Consider the following 22,400-nt stretch of genomic DNA (forward strand, 5'->3'; position numbering starts at 1 on the left):
ATGCTTTTGAATTATGGTGCTGGAGGAGACTCTTGAGAGTCCTATGGACTGCAAAAAGATCAAACTTATCCATCCTTAAAGAAATCAGCCCTGAGTGCTCACTGGAAGGACAGATCCTGAAGTTGAGGCTCCAGTACTTTGGCCACGTCATGAGAAGAGAAGACTCCCTGGAAAAGACCCTGATGTTGGGAAAGATGGAGGGCACAAGGAGAAGGGGACGACAGAGGATGAGATGGTTGGACAGTGTTCTCGAAGCTACTAACATGAGTTTGGCCAAACTGCGAGAGGCAGTGAAAGATAGGGGTGCCTGGCGTGCTCTGGTCCATGGGGTCACGAAGAGTCGGACACGACTGAACGACTGAACAACAACAAAACCATCCAGGGGTCCTATACTTTTACCTAATCCAGCTAGCATTTTCACTTGTTGGCATTTTCAAATATGGGCTGTTGTTATTTGTAAAAATTAAAAACGACAACCATCCTCTTCTACACACGTCTTCCCTTGGGCACATGGATTTTCTTGAAGCAGACTCTGTTCCTCCGTGATGCCAATGATTTTGTTTACTAATTTCGGAGAGTATTCTCACATTGCCCTTTCATAAAATATCCTGGTAGTATGCAACATTAAAAGCAAAACAAAATAATCATTAAAACAATACTCAGGAAAATTTTAAGCAGCTACGCGCGCGCACACACACACACACACACACACGTGTCAGCCCTGAGATTGTGAGTCATTTCCAGGAAGGAAACGCCCAGTGAGTGAAAACTGAGAAAGTGAAACTAAACTCCGTCTCTGGCGTGAGGGAGCCATGGCTGCTGCTGAGAGCCCCGTGAAGGATCTCTGCGATGAAGCCACTTGCTCTATCTGCCTGGAGTATTTCACGGATCCAGTGACCATCGCAGAGTGTGGGCACAATTTCTGCCGATCCTGCCTGAGCCAGTGCTGGGGAGGGCGAGCCACACGGCGGGCTTCCTGCCCTCACTGCAGAGAAACAGTCCAGCCAAAGAATCTCATCCCCAATCGGCAGCTGGCTAACTTTGTGGAAATAACCAAGAAGCTCAGTCTTCGTGGGGAGAAGGAGAGAGTCTGTGAAAAACACCAGGAGCTTCTGAAGCTCTTCTGCAAAGACCACGAAACCCCCATCTGTGTGGTGTGTGACAGATCAAAGGAACATGAACGACACAAAGTGATCCCCCTCGAGGAGGCTTCTGAGGAGTACAAGGTAGGAGATCAAGGTGGATCTGGGGGCTGGGGGGCTGGGATAACTGTGGATTCATTGAGGCTATTATGCTTCTGAATACGAGTTGCATGAATACTATTTACATGACTGGTGTTTATCATGTAAATTGCATGACAACTCCCCCCCCCCGCAAATTCAGATCCAAGATGGTAAAAGCCCAGAAAGGCCAGAGCAGATTTCAAAAACTAGAAGCTAGATATCATATATCAAAGGTTAGACCGTGGAACGCCCTCCCATCAGATGTCAAGGAAATAAACAACTATCTTACTTTTAGAAGATATCTGAAGGCAGCCCTGTTTAGGGAAGTTTTTAAGTGTTTGATCAATTTATTATTATTATTATTATTCTGTTGGAAGCCATCCAGAGTGGCAGGGAAACCCCAGCCAGATGGGTGGGGTATAAATATATTATTATCATTATTATTATTATTATTACTACATAATAAGCTAATACCAGAGCCACTTGCCACTGGAAGTAGGCAGAATATTCAACTCCTCTCTCTCTCTCTCTCTCTCTCTGTGTGTGTGTGTGTGTTTGTCTTTCTGTATCATTCAAACCTGAGCTTTTGTTTTCCCTTTAGGGATTGATTTGTAGCCGCCTGAAGAATCTGAGGAAAGAGAGAGAAGCTATTCTGACACATCGAACAGATGTGGAGGAGAAAAGCCAAGACCTCCTTGTAAGTGTCACTATCAATAGGATGGGAAGAAGTACTTGAAGATCCAAGTCATGGCTGAGGAGGGATGGGAAAATCTGTCCATTTTCTCTCCATTTCTCATTTTTCCAATCTTCAGTTCAGTTCTACACATTTCCACATCAAAACAAAATAAAAAATAAAAACATTCTTTCCAATAGCACCTTAGAGACCAACCAAGTTCGTTCTTGGTATGAGGTTTCGTGTGCATGCACACTTCGTCAGATACCACATCAGTTTGTTGTTGTTTTAAATCCTCAATAAAATTCACCAGCATTTTAGTGTGAATTTCCATGTGTGCACTGTACATATTATGGCAAAGCAATTTCCCCTGATATAATTCATTTTCTATATTATTTTCATGAAGAAATGGCTTATAACGCACACTTCACCCTATGCAGCAGGAAATCAGCTGCCTTGAGGCTTTAAAATAAACATGTTAGTTTGTTGTTGTTGTTCAGTCGTTCAGTCGTGTCCGACTCTTCGTGACCCCATGGACCAGAGCATGCCAGGCACGCCTATCCTTCACTGCCTCCCGCAGTTTGGCCAAACTCATGTTAGTAGCTTCGAGAACACTGTCCAACCATGTTAGTTAGTCTCTGCCATTTCTATGAAATGAAAGTTGCTAGTCTAAATTAAGGAAAGAGTGTTTTTTGTCCATGGGGACTGGCTTTAACATTTTTTATCTCTGATTATGCTGGGTCTGACATTGTGCAGGGAAAGTTAATGGATATAAAAGCCCCTTTCTTCAGACTGTTGCCTTTCAAAAAATGGAAGACAACAAATATGGCAATGAAGAGGGCCGAGCGAGTGTTTTAATCCCTGCCTCTCTTGCCCCCATGTTTACAATCAATTCCCAAAGTGGGTTTCTAGCAGTTGGATGTTGATTTCATACCTAGGAACAGTCAGACATGCCCTTCCTGTGGAGATCTCATAACCCTCCTAATGTTGTAGAAGCTGACCAAGTTCTTTTCTCTGCCTCCTCTTTTCCTCCTCCTGTGTGCTTGCAGAAATTAACAGCAACTGAGAGGCAGAAGACTGTGGAGAAGTTCAGACAACTGCACCAGTTTCTGGAAGAACAAGAAAAGCAACTATTGAACCAGATTGAAGAGGCAGAGAAGGACATTGCAAGGAAAAGGGGTGAGCACCTGGCCAGACTCTCCGGAAAACTCTCCTCTCTTGAAAGGATCATTCAGGAGATGGAAGAGAAGAGTCAGAAGCAAGCAATTGAACTTCTGCGGGTAAGACTGTGGCAGACACAACACATACTGTAGTTCCACATCAGGACAAGGTTACCTGCAAACCTTTATCTTCCTCCTTCAATTGTAAAGGGGCTCAATTTATGATGTCTCTAGTCAGGTCTGTTGTGTATTGGAGCATCCAAGAGAACTGGGATTGTTTACCCACCTTTGTTGTTGTTGTTGTTCAGTCGTGTCCGACTCTTCGTGACCCCATGGACCAGAGCACGCCAGGCACGCCTATCCTTCACTGCCTCTCGCAGTTTGGCCAAACTCATGTTAGTAGCTTCGAGAACACTGTCCAACCACCTCGTCCTCTGTCGTCCCCTTCTCCTTGTGCCCTCCATCTTTCCCAACATCAGGGTCTTTTCCAGGGAGTCTTCCCTTCTCATGAGGTGGCCAAAGTACTGGAGCCTCAACTTCAGGATCTGTCCTTCTAGTGAGCACTCAGGGCTGATTTCTTTAAGAATGGATAGGTTTGATCTTCTTGCAGTCCATGGGACTCTCAAGAGTCTCCTCCAGCACCATAATTCAAAAGCATCAATTCTTCGGCGATCAGCCTTCTTGATGGTCCAGCTCTCGCTTCCCACCTTACTACAGACTAGAGATCCTTTTTTGAGTTGGTTGAAACATTTCTGCTCTTTGTGAAAGATTTGCCTGCTAATGCCTTCCAGTTTGGCCCTGTGTTGACATTCAGAGCTAAGGAAATGTAGAGCTAAGGAAAAATAATGTTAAGGAAAGTGAGCACTAGCAATGAGTACACACCCTTTTAAAAATCTAAATTGCCACCCCAAAGTTTATGATTTGTCATTACGCCCAACATTTTTCATTAAAAATCAGTTCTGTATTGGCAAATGAGTGGCTGTGGGAAAAGCACACATAAAAACAGTTTTCACTGGTTTAGGGGTCAATGTGATGCCAAGCTTTATTGGGGAACAGACATTCTCCTGCAGGTCATGCAGTCCTACTGGCTGCCAAGTAACAAAGCTTACATCTTCTTCACAGACTTGTATTGTCTTGACTCAACTAAGGCCTTGTCAGCATGTCTAGTTATCACACTCCATACAGAAAAACATTTCTGCCCTCAAGAAAGGCATTTGGGCCTATTTCAGTCATGAGCTAGTCTCTTGACCAAAGTTTTCTTCTATTCCACACTGCTGTTTCTGGGGTAATCACATTTACCATGCATATAGATTTGCCTAAAACGGAGCTCAGTAACGGTGACCAAAGAAAGAGGGGGATTGAGAAGTTGGGCAGCATGGACTGTTGTCAGATGGGACACAGAGTGGGGCTTGAATTTCTGAACTTAAAATTGGAAAAATAAAATTGATAGAATGGGCCAGAGGGCATCCGTTCCAGGGTATGAAGGGGGCCTTCGTAGTGCGGCCTGTGGTAGACAGTGAATTCCGTTCTCTTTTCCCTTCTAGGATGTGAGAGGGACTTTGCAGAGGTAAGTGGATCCTGCTCATTTCCATTAGCATCACTCCATGAGGAAAGGAAGGTCCCGGGAGGAGAGTAGATGAAAATTGGCCATTGAGGGTTTATTGGGGGTGACACTGTAGAACTCCACTACAGTGTAAAACTAGCATTTAAGGGGCTCCTGGGGGAGAGACTGTGGGACGCCACACAACCTTGTGTTGAATTTGTGCCCCCCTAGGGGTGGGAAACAGGAAGTGTCGAGACTTTTCATCCTTGTTGAGTGTTGGGGTGTGCAAGTTGTGCCTGACAGGTTTTAAATTTAGGTATCTCCTAGCTGATTTCATTTAAACACTGGCAACTTGCTGTAACCTTGTGTTTTATTAGAGGTGGTTTTCAGGAACAGTGTGTCTGGGCCAGTGACGGGTGTGGGGATGGGGTGGGACTGCCTTCCCTGCGATGGTAGGTGGGAGATATGGAGGTAAGCAAAAGTATAAAGGACTGGGTGGGCAGTTACATCAAAGCTGTTGCCTCCTATGCTTTCGCCCCCAGTATCTCAGAATCTAAGGGTGCCGGCTGTTTGAGCTGGGGGGAGGTAATCACCAATGTGATGTTGGAGAACCTCTCCATGGATGTATTGGGGAACTTCAATGTCAGCATCGAAGCTACCTCAAATGGACTATCTTGGAACTTCATTGCCTCCATGGGGTTGTCTCAATGTGTCTGGACATATCCTTCACCTGGCATTTGCTACAGTGTGGAAATACCGGTATTCCATTGGTTGGGGCATTGGTGGGTGCTTGTCTGTTGTCAGGGATGGGTCATTCACCAGTTGGGTTTGGGCTGAATGTGGCTACTCCAACATGCAAGTGTGGGAGAGAGATGGTCCAGCCATAGAGACTTAGGGAATCTGATAGATTTTAGGACCAGCACGGCTGGCACTCCTGTCAAGGATCTCATCACACACTAGAAAGGCAAGATGTGCAAAATCTCCTCCACTCTGTGCCCCATTGTTTTTCTTCACCAGGTATGAGCAAAGAGAGAGACTGGAGAATTCAGCTGCTTTCCCTCAAGAGCTGAAGAGGGGGATCTCGGAATTCTGTGACATAAATCCACTTCTGGAGGGTGTCGTGAAGCAATTCAAAGGTAAAGAAGAATGGTTGTGATGATTTTACCCTGGGCATTACATTATTCCATAGCTCTCATTGTATTCTGTTATGGCTACAGACATGGTAGCACTGTCATATCTTCCTTCTTGGTGGCATTGCTGCCACTAGCTTCCCCCAGAATGCCCCATATACATTGGCTTATTGACATCCAATGCCCTTTTGAAATGTGTTGGGGTTATTGGGTTGTTTTTGTTTTTATCTTGATTTTGTGTTTTTATACTGTGTTTTTATCTTATGAATCACCCTGAGACCTAAGGTAATAGGGCACTATACAAATTTAATAAATAATAATACTAATTGTCACTCATGGGGCACAGGGGTGCTGGTGGGAGATATACAGTGGTACCTCAGAAGTCGAACGGAATCCGTTCAACTTCCAAAACATTCCAAAACCAAAGTGCAGCTTTTGATTGGCTGCAGGAAGCTCCTGCAGCCAATCGGAAGCCAAGGAAACCCCATTGGACATTCGGGTTCCAAAGAATATTCACAAACTGGAACACACTCACTTCCAGGTTTGCGGCGTTCAGGAGCCAAAACGTCCAAGTACCAAGGCAGTTGGGATCCAAGGTACAACTGTACTGTATCTTGGCCACCACAAATAAAGGCACCAGGGTCTATAGTAAAGCCAGGATTTTCTACTCTGATGTGTGTTGGTTTACAATTATACTACCTTCCGTTTTTTTGCCCATCAACACAATCTAGAGAGTTCCTTTTGGAGGTTCTCAAACTCTGCTTGGGTTTTGCTATTTGGAAGGGTGTTGAAAAGGGCATCAACGATGACTCAGTTCCTCTACTGCTGACTTAGCCTTGTTGTCTCCCAGCAGTGGAGCAACATCCTGAGCTATCTGCTCCTTAGGTTTCCACCTGCAGCTGCCAAATGTAGGGAGGCAACTATTTTAATACCTCAAGAGTTCAACTAAAGAAGATTGGCGACTTAGGTTGACAGAATATGCACAACTTGCAGATTTAACAAGATTTAATAAGAGAACAAGAAGAACATACGTTTCAAGATGATTGGAAAACTTTTGTTGAATATATGGAAAATAATTGTGTACAGCAGAAAACTCTTGGCAACATTAAGATAAATTCCACAGTGTAAATAAGTTTTGATGGATATAATAATGGAAAACCGATTGGTATAGTTTTTGTAAAATATGTAGGGATATAAGATATGTAAAATGAACCATGGAAGTAGAAGAAGGGAAGTCACTGATATCTTAAGTATGTAAAATGTTTATCTGAAATTGTAAAACAGATAATTTAATAAAAATCATATTTTAAAAAAATAATACCTCAAGAGTTCCCACAATCTTGCAAGATCGGAGGGTCAGGGCATGAATAATAATAGCCTCTGCCTAAATGTTTGTTAACAGTCTGAAAGAATTTCAAAAGTTTGGTAAGGCAGGAGCTCTAGTTCAGGCATCCCCAAACTTCGGCCCTCCAGATGTTTTGGACTACAATTCCCATAATCCCTGACCACTGGTCCTGTTAGCTAGGGATCATGGGAGTTGTAGGCCAAAACATCTGGAGGGCCGCAGTTTGGGGATGCCTGCTCTAGTTGCATGAGAGCTCTGCTGATTTTTCCTCTGCAAGTTTGATTATGTTTAACAATTCCCCTAAGATAGGGATAAACCCCAAGAATACAGGTGTCTAACCATTCCAACATCAGCTATTTTTTCACCAGTTTCATAGGAACAGAAGTTAATCTGCATCCATTTGCCCTCTGTGCCCTTTTAAAAGATGGGCATTGTTCTGATGATCCTTCAGTACTCCACAACAAATCAGCTAATTCAGGGGTGAACTTCAGTGATGGATGCTGAAGGATTTTAAGGTGTTTTCTAATGTGGTCCCTTACATGTTTTCCCGCCTCTAGACTTACAGGCTCACCATTTCTGATTTTTATGGTTTAGTTTTTTATTCTTTTCTTCAGATGATTTTCTTGTTCTTTTTTAAAAATTGTTTGCTCTACTACTTAGTATTAAAGACACAATAGATGCTGTGGATATGAAATGATATTTTAGTAACAAGGTTTATTTGAGGTACAACACTGTCGTGCTAAAGCTTCGTATCTTTTTCTTCTTCAGATGCCCAGTTACTCAGACAGCAGCTTTGGAAAGGTAAAATACCAAATTCACAGGAGAGGCTGGGGACTGGTATTTCACGGGGCTTAAACAGCCTGTCCTGCAGACTTTGGATCCATCAATAGCTTTGTAGCACTATAGCGATGTTTAGGTTATTCATATGTACAACTGTGGTTTTAACTTTTTGTATGCTTTAACTTACTGTCGAAATCTTTTTTAGTGATAATTTTATTATTTTATCTTTTTTGTAAACCAGTTTGAGAGTTTTTTTATACAATTAAAGTGGTGTATAATTTTTTTTATGAAATGAATTAAACAACAAATGCACAGAATAAAAGGAGTGTCCTGACAGATATAGCAATTCTGAAGGAAGGCAAGGAAATCTGCTAGGTTATTTAATTTGATCTATTTCCCGATATAAACGTAACCCTTGATTCAGCAGACACCCTAAAATGTCCAACCTCATCTTTGTAAGTGTGTGCAGTGGCAGATGGAACTTGGAGATGCAGCAAAAAACTGAGACTAGTATTAATTCTGTAATAAGATTCAAAATGCAATAAGGTTCAAAACACCCACTGGTGCAAGATCCCATGAAAGATTATGCAGAAAAATCACTTTGCAGAAAGCTCAGTAGCAAATTACAATCAAAATTCACTATTGTTTTCATAATTGTTGATCCACATTGACACCTCTAATTCTGTCTCCAGCTGAGCCAGAATTAGCTGATGGGTCTAAACCAGGGGTCAACAACCTTTTTCAGCCGTGGGCCGGTCCACCATCCCTCAGACCATGTGGTGGGCCGGACTATATTTGGGGGGGGGGGAAATGAACGAATTCCTATGCCCCACAAATAACCACAAATAAATAAAAGCACACATTCTACTCATGTAAAAATACCAAGCAGGCCCCACAAATAACCCAGAGATGCATTTTAAATAAAAGGACACATTCTACTCATGTAAAAGTACGCTGATTCCCAGATTGAGAAGGCGATTGGGCCGCATCCAGCCCCCAGGCCTTAGGTTGCCTACCCCGGTCTAAACTGATACTGTCCCCTTCTCTAACCATAGTGAAGAAATGAAGATTTTTATGGCTGCCCACTGCTTATCTGCTTGCCCCCTCACAGAAATCTGAAATGGTGAAAAGTGGGTGAATTCTCCCCACCCCCAAACTCGCATCTTCCACTCTTCTCTCACACAGAAAAGCTGAGTAAATGTCTTCTGGACAGTTTTCCTTCTTGTCCCAAACTACCAGGACAGAATACAAATACGTGGACTGCAAAGAACAAAACCCTGATTTGTAATCCAAAAGGAAATGTTTTTATTGTGAGCAAATTCGGGAAGCAAAAATGGCTCCCCCAATCCTAAAGGCAGTGCCAGGAAATCCTATTGATTTGAGAGGGAATGTGCTTCCTGGGTGTTTCTTGGATCACGACACCAGCTGATTCTTCCTCTCTTCTCTTTTTCTTCATCTCTCCCCTGCTCCCCTTCAACAGCAAACATCACTATGGGTCAAAAAGCAGCAGCTCATCCCTCTGAGGATCGTAAACGTGTGAAATGCGGACACAAAAGTCAAGACCTGTTGAACAATCCTGAGAGACTCAACGCTCTCCATTCTGCAATCCGATGTAAGGGATCCACAGGAGCCACATATTTTGGGGAAGTGAGGAAGGGTGGGCTGTGGCGATCCGTCAGGAAGTCTCTGAGGGGAAAGGGCTCAAGTCCTGAGGGAGGGATCTGAGCTGTGGGGAAGTCGGTAGGTGAGTACAGGACCTCCAACCTTCCTGGTGGTCCTCTGCTGTCCCTGAATGGGAAGCCCAACTGCATCCAAGTGACTCTGAATTATGAAGGAGGAAGGTGTTTTTATTTAATACTGATCTGTGCATTCTTATGTGAGACGCTCCACACACACCCCCTTCTTACTTTGGCTGTGGGGAAATAAAACCCACCTCATAATTGCTTAAGTCGTATAGATTTGAGAGGGAAACTGGTTCCTGGCATCTGTGGTGGTGTGGTGTAGTGGTTAAGAGCGGTAGTCTTGTAATCTGGGGAACTGGGTTCGCTTCCCCGCTCCTCCACATGCAGCTGCTGGGTGACCTTGGGCTAGTCACACTTCTCTGAAGTCTCTCAGCCCCACTCACCTCACAGAGTGTTTGTTGTGGGGGAGGAAGGGAAAGGAGAATGTGAGCCGCTTTGAGACTCCTTCGGGTAGTGAAAAGCGGGATATCAGATCCAAATCCAAACTCTGTCTTGGATCAGGATGTCCGTCTCTGTCTCAGCTCATTCTGCCTCTCTTCCCTTTTCCTCACCTTCCCTCAAAACAGCAAATGTCACACTGGATCCAGACACAGCTAATCGTATTCTTGCCCTCTCCGAGGATCGCAAAAGCGTGAGATTGGGAGCCCCGCGTCAAGACCTGCCTGACAATCCCGAGAGATTCGACACAATTATTTCTGTGCTGGGGAGAGAGGGACTTGCAGCAGGCAGACATTTCTGGGAGGTCATTATAGAGAGAGAGGGAGAATGGGCAGTGGGGGTCGCCAGGAAGTCATTGAGGAGAAAGGGCTCCTTTCACTTAAGTTCCGAGGAAGGGATCTGGGCTGTGGGGAGGTGGGGAGGAGAATACAAGGCCTTCGACCCCCCTGATGTCCCTTTTCTCTTCCCGAGGGGGGAGCTCAAGAGGATCCGAGTGTTTCTGAATTATGAAGCAGGGGAAGTGACTTTTCTCAATGCTGATTCAGGAGCCGAACTCTACACTTTCTCAGGAGCCTCATTCTCTGGAGAGACCCTCCTCCCTTTCTTCTATCTGTGGGGAGATAAAACCCACCTCAAAATTGCCTGAGGAGACAACTGCATCACACACTCAGGCAGAGTTCCTTTCCAGACCAGAATGGTTGCTCTATAAAGCAAACACTTATTAGCAGTTGGGGAAGGATTCACTTTGGTCACAATTAGTAGAAATAGCAAAAACGGGTTTTGCTTTTTCATTCCCTTCCCCAGAATTCCCCACTGTCATTTAGTTCTTAAGGAGGCCATTTACACTTCAACAGCCCCCTGAAATCTATTCTTTAAAGGGGTTTAGCTTCCGTCACTGTCAGTCCTGGGTTCAATTTTTGCCTCTCTGCCCACAAAACCGCCACCAGCAATTTAGATGCAGACATTATTATACTACTGAAGTTGATCGCCACAAAATAATCCCTCCGACGTTAGCAGTGAATGCTGATTGCGTTGTAGACCTCAGGCAGGAGGGAAATAAAGAGAGGCAAGGCCCCATCCTCAGCTCATTTGGTGAACACAGTTTCTCCTGTCCACACTTAACAGAGGTACATTTCCTTGAATTCAGCATACTGTATATACTTGAGTATAAGCCTAGTTTTTCAGCACATTTTTTGTGCTGAAAAAGCTGCCCTCGGCTTATACTCGAGTGAGGCGGGCGGCGGGGGCGGCGAGAAAGAAGCCCTTTCTCTCCGCTCATGCCGCCACCCGCTCTCCCCAGTCAACCATTCCTTAAGAAGCGTACAAGAACGGCGGTTCTTTACTCTCCCCAGGCAGCTTGTTCCATTCCTGAACTGCTTGCATAAATGCAAACTTGGCAAAGGAGGAAGAGGAAGGAGCAGCCCAAAGGGCTGCTTTCGGGCTGCTCGTTCCTCCTCCTCCTCCACAGCGGCAAAGGTGAACCGGCTTATACTCGAGTCAATAAGCTTTCCCAGGTTTTTGTAGGAAAATTAGGTGCCTCGGTTTATATTCGGGTCGGCTTATGCTCGGGTATATACGGTAACTTCCTCCTGCACATAGGATTGCTGCATTAATGTTTAGCAGTGAACTGGATTCTATTGTGAGTATTATTATTTTTTGTTAAATTTATACATTGCTTGATTGTGCAAAATAAGCAGTTTACAAATATCTGATGTCTCTGGCCTCCTGCTCTCTTCAGCCCCAGCCAGCTTGGCCAGGGTTCAGGCATGATGGGAACTGCAGTCCAGCAGTTTCTTGAAGGAACCACACTCCCTACAATTCACATTGAGACCTCTGTGGTAAACCCCCCCCCTCCGAGTTATGGGATGCTCCCCAAAGAACTTTTTGCCCCCGGGTGAACTTCCTTGTTCTCCTAGGCTTTTTAATCATACTAGTTTAACACATCCTAATTCTTAGAACTATTTTGTGTTCCTTCTTGCTGGACTTTAATGTGGATTTTCTTGTTATTCATCTTGTGTTGCTTTTTATGGAGCATACTTTATGCTGGTTATTTTTAGTTGACTGAATTTGTATTTTGTATGTTTGTTGATAGTATTTGTACTTCATTTTCCTGAGTACAGGCTAATTGGGAGCCACTAATCAGTGGCAGAGGAAGGGGTGTGTGGTCTGCCCTGGGTGTCACCCCTGATGGGGGATAACAAAGTGACAAAAATGTTAAGTTTTTTTAAAAAAAATAGAATTGGGCTCACAACTGAACTCACAGTTCAGTCAACAAACCTAATGAATGTTACGGTGAAATATTAGATATTAAAACTAATATTATTGTTGATTGTGGGAAATTAACTGACACGATGAACAGGATGATGTGAAGCGAAGGCCACCACAAGGCATTCTCGGGGGCTCCTTTTATTGAAAACTCACAGCTAGGTTAAACATTAACATACAGAGAGAACTCCAAAGTACCAAATAAGGAATGGTGTGCCTTCTAATACCAAATATGGAAGTTGCTCCTTTGGCTACACCCACATGACATCTTCATTGTGTACGTGCTCTGCTCTCACTTACTCACCCCCTCCTGCTGAACACCTCATGATCCCCCAGTACTTTTCCAGCTATTCCTTTGTTCTCCTGCTCTGCCTAAACATGTGTTTCCCAACTTGGTGCCCACAATGCCCACAGAGCCATATGGTGTGCCAGTTGAGGCTCTGTAGGTTGATTAATTAAGTGTGGCATGCCAACACTGTATATTAATTATTCTATCTTGATAGAAGGGCGTGGCATGCCAGCGCCTGGCTAAACTATAATTCCCACAAACGAAACACGGCTGGCACTGGGCGCCACACTGCGGGGGCCAGCACTGGGAGTGATGTGGTGGCTTATGCACCTGCAGGCTCCATGTGGCCTAAAACGGCAGCATGGGACTTGCGTCTGCCTACCACCTCTCCCTCAGCCACCCTACAGCTGAGGGGGAGGCGGCAGAGAGGCTCCACGCAGCACGCCCCATCCCCATGGGTGGCTCGTCCCGCCCCTGTCTGCAGGATGCACACACCGCCCCCAGCAGCCGAGCAGCTAGCTACACCTCTGGTCCTCCCCTTTTTTACCTGTGGAGATAAAACACACATCAGAATTGGGGTTTCTCTCCAAACCAGAATCATTGCTCTACTGATCAGTTAATTGTTTTTATATAAAATAAAAAAATAAAAAAAATTCCTTCCAGTAGCACCTTAGAGACCAACTAAGTTTGCTCTTGGTACGAGCTTTCGTGTGCATGCACACTTCTTCAGATACACTGAAACAGCATGCACACGAAAGCTCATACCAAGAACAAACTTAGTTGGTCTCTAAGGTGCTACTGGAAGGAATTTTTTATTTTTTATTTTGTTTCGACTACGGCAAACCAACACAGCTACCTACCTGTAATTTTATTTATATTTAATTGATTTTAATGTGCCCAGTGTTTATTGTTAATTGGGAGGTTCTTGCATGCAAAATGATAAACGGTAAGATATCTGTGCAAAATGCTGTGTGTGTGTGTGTGTGTGTGTGTGTGTGTGTTGGACAGGGCAGATATGATGGTAAAAAAAAAATCAAAATTCTGGTCATGACTATTTTAATAGATACAAAGCATGTTTTAGCTGTCATCACAAAAATTAAAATTAGCTACAGCGACATCCTTTGTGTTTTTGTGTAGCACAATTCATGCTGAACGTCTGGAATGTTGGTCTTTCAGTATTTATACACCTAACGGGTCATTCTCCTCATGACTAAGCAGGAAGTGAAATCAAGATTGAACTCTCTGGGGCAGAAAGTGTTTCCTTGTATGCAAGTTGGCTACCCCTGAAATATCTCTTGCAATACCTAGATCATCCACTGGGTGCCACTATTCCCCCCCCCCCCATATTGATAAACACAATTTCCACCAAGGGCTTTGCTTTCCTTTGCAACTTCTGGCAAGTATGTGTACAAAAATATTGTGAAATACGATATAAATTTCCCGTATATATTACATTTATAAATGTGGAAATCAACTACATTTTCGAAGGGGTGGTGTGCTTCAAATGTGCAGTGTGTGTGCAGGTCTAGCCACAACGCACACTAGCTAACATTGTTCTTTCTTAGTCTAGCCTCCCTCACAGGGTTGTTGGGAGGATAAAATGGGGGGTGGGGGTGGAGAGAGGACAATGTATGGCCTTTTTGGGTGGGCAGAACTGAATAGATGAATATATTACTTCACATGGGCAAGCCAAACCACAGAATATATTGAAATGTGAACATCTTTATTGTTTCTTTTCTGTGTGGACTTTCTGATGTTCACAAAGACTAGTGTGCATCTTCCGTCATATTCAGAGCACTCAAATGATTTCTCTCCTCCGTTTGTTCTCCTCTGTACACGTTCCCCCAAATTTTAAGTACCAGTATTTTACTCTTCTTATTTACATGAGGCTTTCGCCAAAGAAATACAAGCGTTTTTATTTTATAAAAAAGTTCCCTACTCCTAGGAGTTTACTTTTTTTTCTGTGGGGGAGCAGATGAATGGTAACAAGGGGTGGTTGTGAACAAATGAAGTCACAAATATTTAAGCTGCATTGTTTCATAGCCTCTCTATTCTGAATAGATTTTTGTCCCCTCTTGAGTGTCACAAATGGAAAGAGATACAGCTCAGTGTCGTGGGTTGGTTAGACATGGAGGAAGAGTGGGAGGAAACAGCTGGGTTAGCTGCAAGGGAAGAAGACCCAGGGTCCAGGGAGTGGTGCTGTGATGACAATTAGTGGTCAGAAGGAGAAGAGGTAACAGAGCTTAGTGAGCTGAGAAAGCTGGTGGCAGAAACAAGCCCAGAATCAGAGGCAGAATCTGAAGCAGGCAAGTGGGAGAAGGGAGGCCAAGAGGCAAAGATGAGACAGGCTAGGGAAGAAACATGGGGGTCTCCCCCTCCTGCTGCAACAAGCTCCCCTCCCCTCTTGATTCCCAGAACCAGAAGAGAGCTAAAGGGGGCAGAGCAGTGGCAAGCTGCAGCAGGTGTAGTATCTGATTACTTGAAGAGAACAGGTCTTAAAATGGCTGTGGGGAGACGGGGAATTTCAGTCTCAGCAACTGAATCATGAGGCCAGATCTATTGGGGATGAGCCGCTGAGCTCATTAGGCCTGGCACTCAGCCAGGTGTGGGAATATCGTGTTTTTGCTAATAAAGAGTTCACTCCAATTTTGAATGGTGCGATTTCCTGCCCGTTGGTTCTTTGGCACCCTGTGGATGAGAGCATCTGCTCTGCACCTGGTTCAATGCCTGGTGGGGGCTGGAGAAAAGGCTGCTGTCCAAAACCCTGGAAAGCTGCTGCCAGCCAGTGTGGGCAGTACTGAGCCAAATGGACCAAAGGTCTGATTCAGAAGAAGGCAGCTTCATGTGTTCCATTCAATCACATGGGAAGCATCTCCTGTGAGCTAAAGGGAGCCTGCTGCATCTCTGCTCTGCTCCTTGTTTTTCCCTCTTCTTAAGCAGCAGGGTGTACACACAGTGGAGCAAAGGAGCCTGCATCATGGTGGCAAAGCACACACTTCACATGCCAAAGGTTCCCCATTCCATCCCTGGCATCTCTAGGTAGGGCTGGCAATGTTCCCCCCGTCTGAAATCTTGGAGAGCTGCTGTTGGTCTGTGTAGACAATACTGAGCTAGGTGGACTCAGCAGCTTCTGAAGTTCCTATGTAAGAGAGAGAGAGAGAAAGAGGCAGGGAAAGAGTGACATCTCTCCCCCAATACTCCCAAGCTTCTATGCATGTTTCTCTCCTGCATGGGTTCTCTCGTGAATCACAAGCAAGAGCCTCCGACTGAAGCTCTGGCCGCAGCATTTGCAATGATAGGGTTTCTCTCCCGTGTGGACCCGCTCGTGCCGCAAAAGGTTACACCGGATGCTGAAGCTCTTCCCGCACGCCGGGCACTCGTACGGCTTCTCCCCTGTGTGGGTCCTCTTGTGCCGCACGAGGGTCGACTTCCGGCTGAAGCTTTTGCCGCAGGTTAAGCAGCCGTAGGGCTTCTCGCCGGTGTGGATTCTCTCATGAACGACAATGTTTGCTCGAATGTTGGACGTGGCCCCGCAGTAGGAGCATTTGAACTTCCTCAGCCATTTCTTCTGGTTCTTGAGGAGGTCCAAGCTCTGGTGGAGACTCTTCTCATAGTCGGTGCTGGCGATGCTGCTTCATGGGCATGTCCTGTTGCGGACAACGCTTTCGTGGAAAGTCTGGCCACTTCCTTCGCAGAGGAAGGCCTGCTGTGCTGTCTTCCACAGGTAGCTTTCCTGGTGCCTTTCTGGTCCCCCCTTGCTTCCAGGGATCTTTTCCAACTTGGGAGCCTGGAAGAAATTGGCTCTTTCTAAGGATATTCCGCTGGATCCCACATCTCCAGGCTCGGGACTTTTCACATGAAAGGGCTCCTCTTCATTCTCCAGCACTGGGGCTTGGACTCCTAGGAATAAACAGAATCATTATTTGTGGGCATGAGACAGAGCTGCTGCAAATACCTGAAGGAGCGTCTCCACCCCCATTGTTCAGCCTGGACATTGAGGTCCATCTCCGAGGGCCTTTTGGCAGTTCCCTCCGTGTGAGAAGTGAAGTTACAGGGAACCAGGCAGAGGGCCTTCTCGGCACCCGCCCTGTGGAACGCCCTCCCATCAGATGTCAAGGAGATAAAGAATTGCACAACTTTTAGAAGTCATCTGAAGGCAGCCTTGTATCAGGAAGTTTTTAATGTGCTGGAAGCAGCCCAGACTGGCTGAAGAAACCCAGCCAGATGGGCAGGGTATAAATTAATCATCATCATCCTTTGGGGAGGGGCCATCATTCAGTGGCAGAGCATCTGTCTTGCTTGGAGAAAGTGCTAGATTGAATCCCCAGCATCTCTGGGAAAGCCTGGTAAACAATTCCTGTCTGCAATCCTGCAAAGCTGCTGCCAGTCAGTGTGGGTAATACTGAGCCAAATTGGCCAATGGGTCTGGCTCAGGTTAAGGCAGCTTCCTATGTTCTTCTACCAGTGGAAAGGGGGCTCCAGCAGCTGACCGTTTTGCACACATCAATCCTTACCCAGCAGTGTGGCTTCCATGGACAGTTGCATCTTTGCAGCATCTGGTAAATCTTGCTTTGACTTGGAGGCATTAATAATGGTCTCTTCCAAGAGCCCTGGAACCTGGAGTGGAGGAAAGGGAGAGGAAGTCAACAACATGCATATGTTTCTAGGTTTTAGGCAAGCTTTAAAAACTCTCATTCTCTCTCCCTTTCACACACATACATGCAATGCACACACATTCCCGGTTCTCTCTAGGCAACAGAGCTCTGTGCAATTAACCCCATGAGCAACCCTGCAGAAGAAGCGAGCTGGATTTTAATGAAATGACTAGATGTAAAAATTAGGGCTGCTGCTACTGCTGCCCCTACCCCCCCCCCAAATACCACCCTCCTGGCCAGATGCCTAAATCAAATGATATAAAATGAGAAGAGGGTGGGGAGAACACATGTGTTGCTTACAGTCCAAGCCAATGCATGTTTACTAAGAAGTCCCAGTGTGTTTTCTCCCAAGCAAGTGAGCATATTCATTCATTCATTCATTCCAGGGGTAGAGAATTTGTTTCACCCTGAGAGCCACATTCCCTTCTGGGGTGGGGGTGGGGCACATGTCAGCAGGGGCCAGAGATAAAAGTGGGGGGTGCAAGTCATTGAAATTTTGCCTTTTTGCAGAAAGCTACTTTCTACAACAAACACCCCTCCTCTAGTTAGGTAAAAGCACTCAGGGTGGGTGCAAAGCAGGGCCAGAAAGTGGGCGTGAAGGGCCACTTTAACACACAAACACGGTTCCCCCATGGATTCTATTGCACAGTATATCCTGCCCTTTTCCAGGGAAGGTCCTCTCCAGGCTGCTCACATAATAGAAATTAACAACAAGAATAAAACATTTCATTAAAATATGTATCAAAATGAAAAGGGAAGTACGATCTGGGAAGGGCAAGGTGGAAAACAGCAACGTTTAAATCAGCATAAAGCAGGAATGCTGAACCCAGGGCTTTTTCCCCCCTAGAAAAATAGGTGCTGGTGCTATGAGGTTGTTACATTAAGTGCTACACATTTTTAACAACCAAAGAGAGAGATGTGCTAGTACTGCGTACCCTTGAGTGCCCCCTGGGGGGAGCACTGGCTGATTCTGAGCCTCAAGTTGTTGGGACTCCTGCTCCCATCCTCACTCATCAAGGGAACAGTCACTAAAAACCAGGGGTGCAATCCTAAGCATATTTATTTCATATTTCCACCACTTTATTTGGTGAGTTTTTATCCCCAGGTGAGCCTGCCAAGGGTTGCCACCTAAATCATTAGAAACAACCACTGTAAACAGACAGAAAACAGACCGTGACTATCTCAAGTTTAATTATATTTGCTGTTAAAAAAGAAAAAGAAAAAACTGGCACAGCTATTGCAATTGCACTACAAAGAACGAGGTCCCTGACAGCTGACAGCTGCAACGTTCCCCCCTCCCCCTGTTCCAGCCAAAGGGGAGGGGCCGGAAGAGGAATCCAGCGCCGTTCCGTGACCTTTCAAGCCTATCTAGGAAATCGATGCTCTCTCCACTTAACCCTTTCAGGGCCCTTTTCAAACAAAGGATCTTCTCTTTCATCGAAGGAAAGGGGCGGAAAGGCCAGCGTGACCCCTTTCAGATTAATACAGCCTGCCGGTAAGATATCAGGTTTTCTCCCCCCTCCCAGGCAAAGTACATACCATTTTAATGCCTTCTCTTTAAAAAAAATAGAAATAAAAAAATAGAAATAAAAATGCATAGTCCATGAAAGCGTCCCGTGGTTCTCTAATGGTTAAATCAGCGCAGTTCGGATGGCTAGAGAGGAAGAGGGTTTGGGGGAGGAGAAGAACCTTCCTTCCTGCCGAATGCAATCTTCCGGAGCTGGTGGTCGCCGCCTTCTTCTTTCTCCCCTTGCAAATTTGCAAACTGTTCTGTTGCTTTTTGTTAAAAAAATTTTTTTTAAAAAAATGCATGCCTGATTGTGTTTGCTAGGAAGCTCCAGGTTCCCTGCCAAGAGCCCCTGTCATCGCAGCTTCCATTGGGAGGAGCTGGAGGGAGGCCTCGCCCGGTTCCGGTAAGTTGGAAGGCGGGTTTGCCTGGTTCTTGGGGAGCAGAAGAGCTGCAGGCGGGAGAAGAGGGGGAGGGGAGGGGGCCTCGACATCCCATAATTGCGCTCTCCTTCCGCACTTCCATTCAACAGTTGGATGTGCAATGTAATTAGCGCTGTGAAAATCCATGCTGTGGGGAGAAGGGGAAGAAAATCTCAGACAAATAATTGCAATAAGAGCAGCAGGGCGCCAGCCCTTTAACTAAAAAGCAGTCAGTTCCCCAAAGTCTGTTGGGACAATAAAGTCTTAACTTAGAATCCTAGAGTTGGAAGAGACCACAAGGGCCATCCAGTCCAACCCCCTGCCAAGCAGGAAACACCATCAAAGCATTCCTGACAGATGGCTGTCAAGCCTCCGCTTAAAGACCTCCAAAGAAGGAGACTCCACCACACTCCTTGGCAGCAAATTCCACTGCCGAACAGCTCTTACTGTCAGGAAGTTCTTCCTAATGTTTAGGTGAAATCTTCTTTCTTGTAGTTTGAATCCATTGCTCCGTGTCCGCTTCTCTGGAGCAGCAGAAAACAACCTTTCTCCCTCCTCTATATCAGTGTTTTTCAACCTTTTTTGGGCAAAGGCACACTTGTTTCATGAAAAAAATCACGAGGCACACCACCATTAGAAAATGTTAAAAAAATTAACTCTGTGTCTATATTGACTATATATAAAGTAATTTTCCCACGGCACACCAGGCAACATCTCGCGGCACACTAGTGTGCCGCGGAACAGTGGTTGAAAAACACTGCTCTATATGATATCCTTTTATATATTTGAACATGGCTATCATATCACCCCTTAACCTTCTCTTCTCCAGGCTAAACATACCCAGCTCCCTAAGCCGTTCCTCATAAGGCATCGTTTCCAGGCCTTTGACCATTTTGGTTGCCCTCCTCTGGACACGTTCCAGCTTGTCAGTATCCTTCTTGAACTGTGGTGCCCAGAACTGGACACAGTATTCCAGGTGAGGTCTGACCAGAGCGGAATACAGTGGTACTATTACTTCCCTTGATCTAGATGCTATACTCCTATTGATGCAGCCCAGAATTGCATTGGCTTTTTTAGCTGCTGCATCACACTGTTGACTAATGTCAAGTTTATGGTCTACCAAGACTCCTAGATCCTTTTCACATGTACTGCTCTCAAGCCAGGTGTCACCCATCCTGTATTTGTGCCTTTCATTTTTTTTTGCCCAAGTGTAGTACTTTACATTTCTCCCTTTTAAAATTCATCTTGTTTGCTTTGGCCCAGTTCTCTAATCTGTTAAGGTCATTTTGAAGTGTGATCCTGTCCTCTGTCCACTTGCCGGTGGAAGGACAAGGAGGGAGGCAGTCTAACCACTCCAGGGAGGGAGTTCCAAAGTCTGGGTGCCAACGCCAAGAAGGCCCTGCCCTGCACCCTCAGCAAGCATCCCTGCGAGAACAGCCTCCCATGAAAATCACAGAGATCAGGCAGGTTCATATGAAGCAATGCGGTTTTTCAGATGCCAAGGACCCAAGTTGTATAGGACTTTACAGGTCACAACCAGCACTTTTTATGGCCCTGTTGTAACAAGGGTGTTATATGCTACTTTTAACCATTCCCGGTCAGCAATCTCTCTGCGGCTTTTTGATCCCGTTGAAATTTCTGAGCATTTTGCAGTGGCTGCCCCACCCAGAGTGTGTTACAATAATCCCAACAGGATGTAACTCAGGCGTTTGGAAGACATTAGAGCCAACAAGGTTTTGGTTTCATATCAAACTCCACTTAAACGCATACTGGAAATTCTTGCCTGCCCTTTACCCACTAATAAAGAGCAGTAATAATCTTATTTATTATGCTGTGTTTATTTGCTAGTAGTACTTTATCTGTCCTTCACAAGCAAGTCGCTGGAATGGACTACAACGATATAAATACAATATTAAATTGAAATCGCTTAAAAGTGGTGCATCTCAAAGAATGGGCTTGTAAGCCACCAATGGGCCTTGGGCCTCCTTTCAGGTGGGTTTCCATACCACAGACTGGCTGGTGAGCTTTTCACGTGCCTGCCATATCTCCTAGCCATGCTGTGGCCTCTAAATTGGGTCAGTTCTGTGGCAGAAGCTCTTGCCAGGACCAGTAGCTCCTCGTTTCCTGAGCAAAGATGACAAGGAAGCTGTGTATGTTTAGGGAAGTAAGGCCTCCCTCTTCTGAGAGGAGGCCAGAGGAGGTAGGGGGAGGTAATTAGAAAGTGAGAGAAAGTGTTAATATTATTCGAAGTACATTAGAAAGGAAAGCTGATATTCATTATCACAATTTCTTAAAAACTGGGACTGTAATGGGATAAGAGAATAAAGGTGTTTTTGGAAGAAGGAATAAACGTAAAAGCTCTAGGGGGGGAGAAAAAAGAAGAAAGAAATTGGCAGCTTGAGGTGGGGTTGGAGAATAAGGTACCAGCTGAGTGTGGAAAGGTTGCAGGAATCTCCAGTCAATGATGACAGACACTGAATCTTTCCAAGGAAGGTCAGCATTTATTGACCTGCGCAGGTGACCCCTGTGAGATATCTCTCAAAGACTGAGGCCCTGAACCAATTTTGGGAGAAGAAGAAGAAGAGTTTGGATTTGATATCCCACTTTTCACTACCCGAAGGAGTCTCAAAGCGGCTCACATTCTCCTTTCCCTTCCTCCCCACAACAAACACTCTGTGAGGTGAGTGGGGCTGAGAGACTTCAAAGAAGTGTGACTAGCCCAAGGTCACCCAGCAGCTGCATGTGGAGGAGCGGAGACGCGAACCCGGTTCCCCAGATTACGAGTCTACCGCTATTAACCACTACACCACGCTGGCTCTCATAGTGAGTTACAAATGAGCAGGCAAAAGAGGAACTACACTCAAGCAAGCAAAAATAACAGATTAGCTTCTCCCCCCCCCCCTTTGTACGGCCAAACTGCAAAGTAAGAACTTTCTAGTCTCTCCCCCAGCCCCCTCCTGTCCTCTCTGCATCTGCCAGCCTGTGCTGGTTTCTTGCCCATACAGCTGACCTATGCAAGTTTAAAAACAGACACCAGACATCAGTTAGCTCATATTGTGACTGACTTTCTGGACTAGCCAGCTTACACAGCATTTTGTGGCAAATTCAGAAGTGGGGGTTGTGGGGGTTGATGGGCTTCTCTCATTTCTGATCAGAGCCACTTTCTATATAAAAACAACTTCCAGGGCACAAGAGCATGTGCAAAGCTCTATTACACAAGCTTCAACA

At 45.4% G+C, this 22,400-nt stretch overlaps 4 protein-coding genes across 4 annotated transcripts in view; 2 read left to right on the forward strand and 2 right to left on the reverse strand.

The window, feature by feature from the left end:
* The window catches only part of LOC117042654 (oocyte zinc finger protein XlCOF6-like), a 663,370-nt gene that overhangs the window by 383,643 nt on the left and 257,327 nt on the right, over window positions 1-22,400 (reverse strand). The gene's annotated exons all lie outside the window — the stretch shown is intronic.
* LOC117042724 (E3 ubiquitin-protein ligase TRIM39-like) lies at window positions 796-11,179 on the forward strand. The gene is made up of 8 exons (XM_033142346.1): window positions 796-1,226; window positions 1,825-1,920; window positions 2,946-3,176; window positions 4,601-4,623; window positions 5,617-5,735; window positions 7,843-7,875; window positions 9,335-9,466; window positions 10,163-11,179. The coding sequence occupies exons 1-8, from the start codon at window positions 813-815 to the stop codon at window positions 10,678-10,680; spliced, it is 1,566 nt and encodes a 521-aa protein (XP_032998237.1). The 5' UTR covers window positions 796-812; the 3' UTR covers window positions 10,681-11,179.
* Window positions 15,752-17,691, reverse strand: LOC117042422 (zinc finger protein 1 homolog). The gene is made up of 4 exons (XM_033141969.1): window positions 17,650-17,691; window positions 17,103-17,205; window positions 16,368-16,488; window positions 15,752-16,220 (listed from the first exon to the last, which is right to left on the reverse strand). Exons 1-4 carry the CDS (start codon window positions 17,689-17,691, stop codon window positions 15,797-15,799), a joined length of 690 nt encoding a protein of 229 aa, XP_032997860.1. The 3' UTR covers window positions 15,752-15,796.
* Window positions 19,043-22,400, forward strand: part of LOC117042618 (zinc finger protein 208-like) — a 48,347-nt gene continuing 44,989 nt past the window's right edge. The window contains exon 1 of the mRNA XM_033142166.1: window positions 19,043-19,156. The gene's annotated coding sequence lies outside the window, so the exon portion shown is untranslated. The remainder of the gene's footprint in view (window positions 19,157-22,400) is intronic.

This window comes from Lacerta agilis, chromosome 2 (genome assembly GCF_009819535.1).
Source record: "Lacerta agilis isolate rLacAgi1 chromosome 2, rLacAgi1.pri, whole genome shotgun sequence".
Lineage (NCBI taxonomy): Eukaryota > Metazoa > Chordata > Lepidosauria > Squamata > Lacertidae > Lacerta > Lacerta agilis.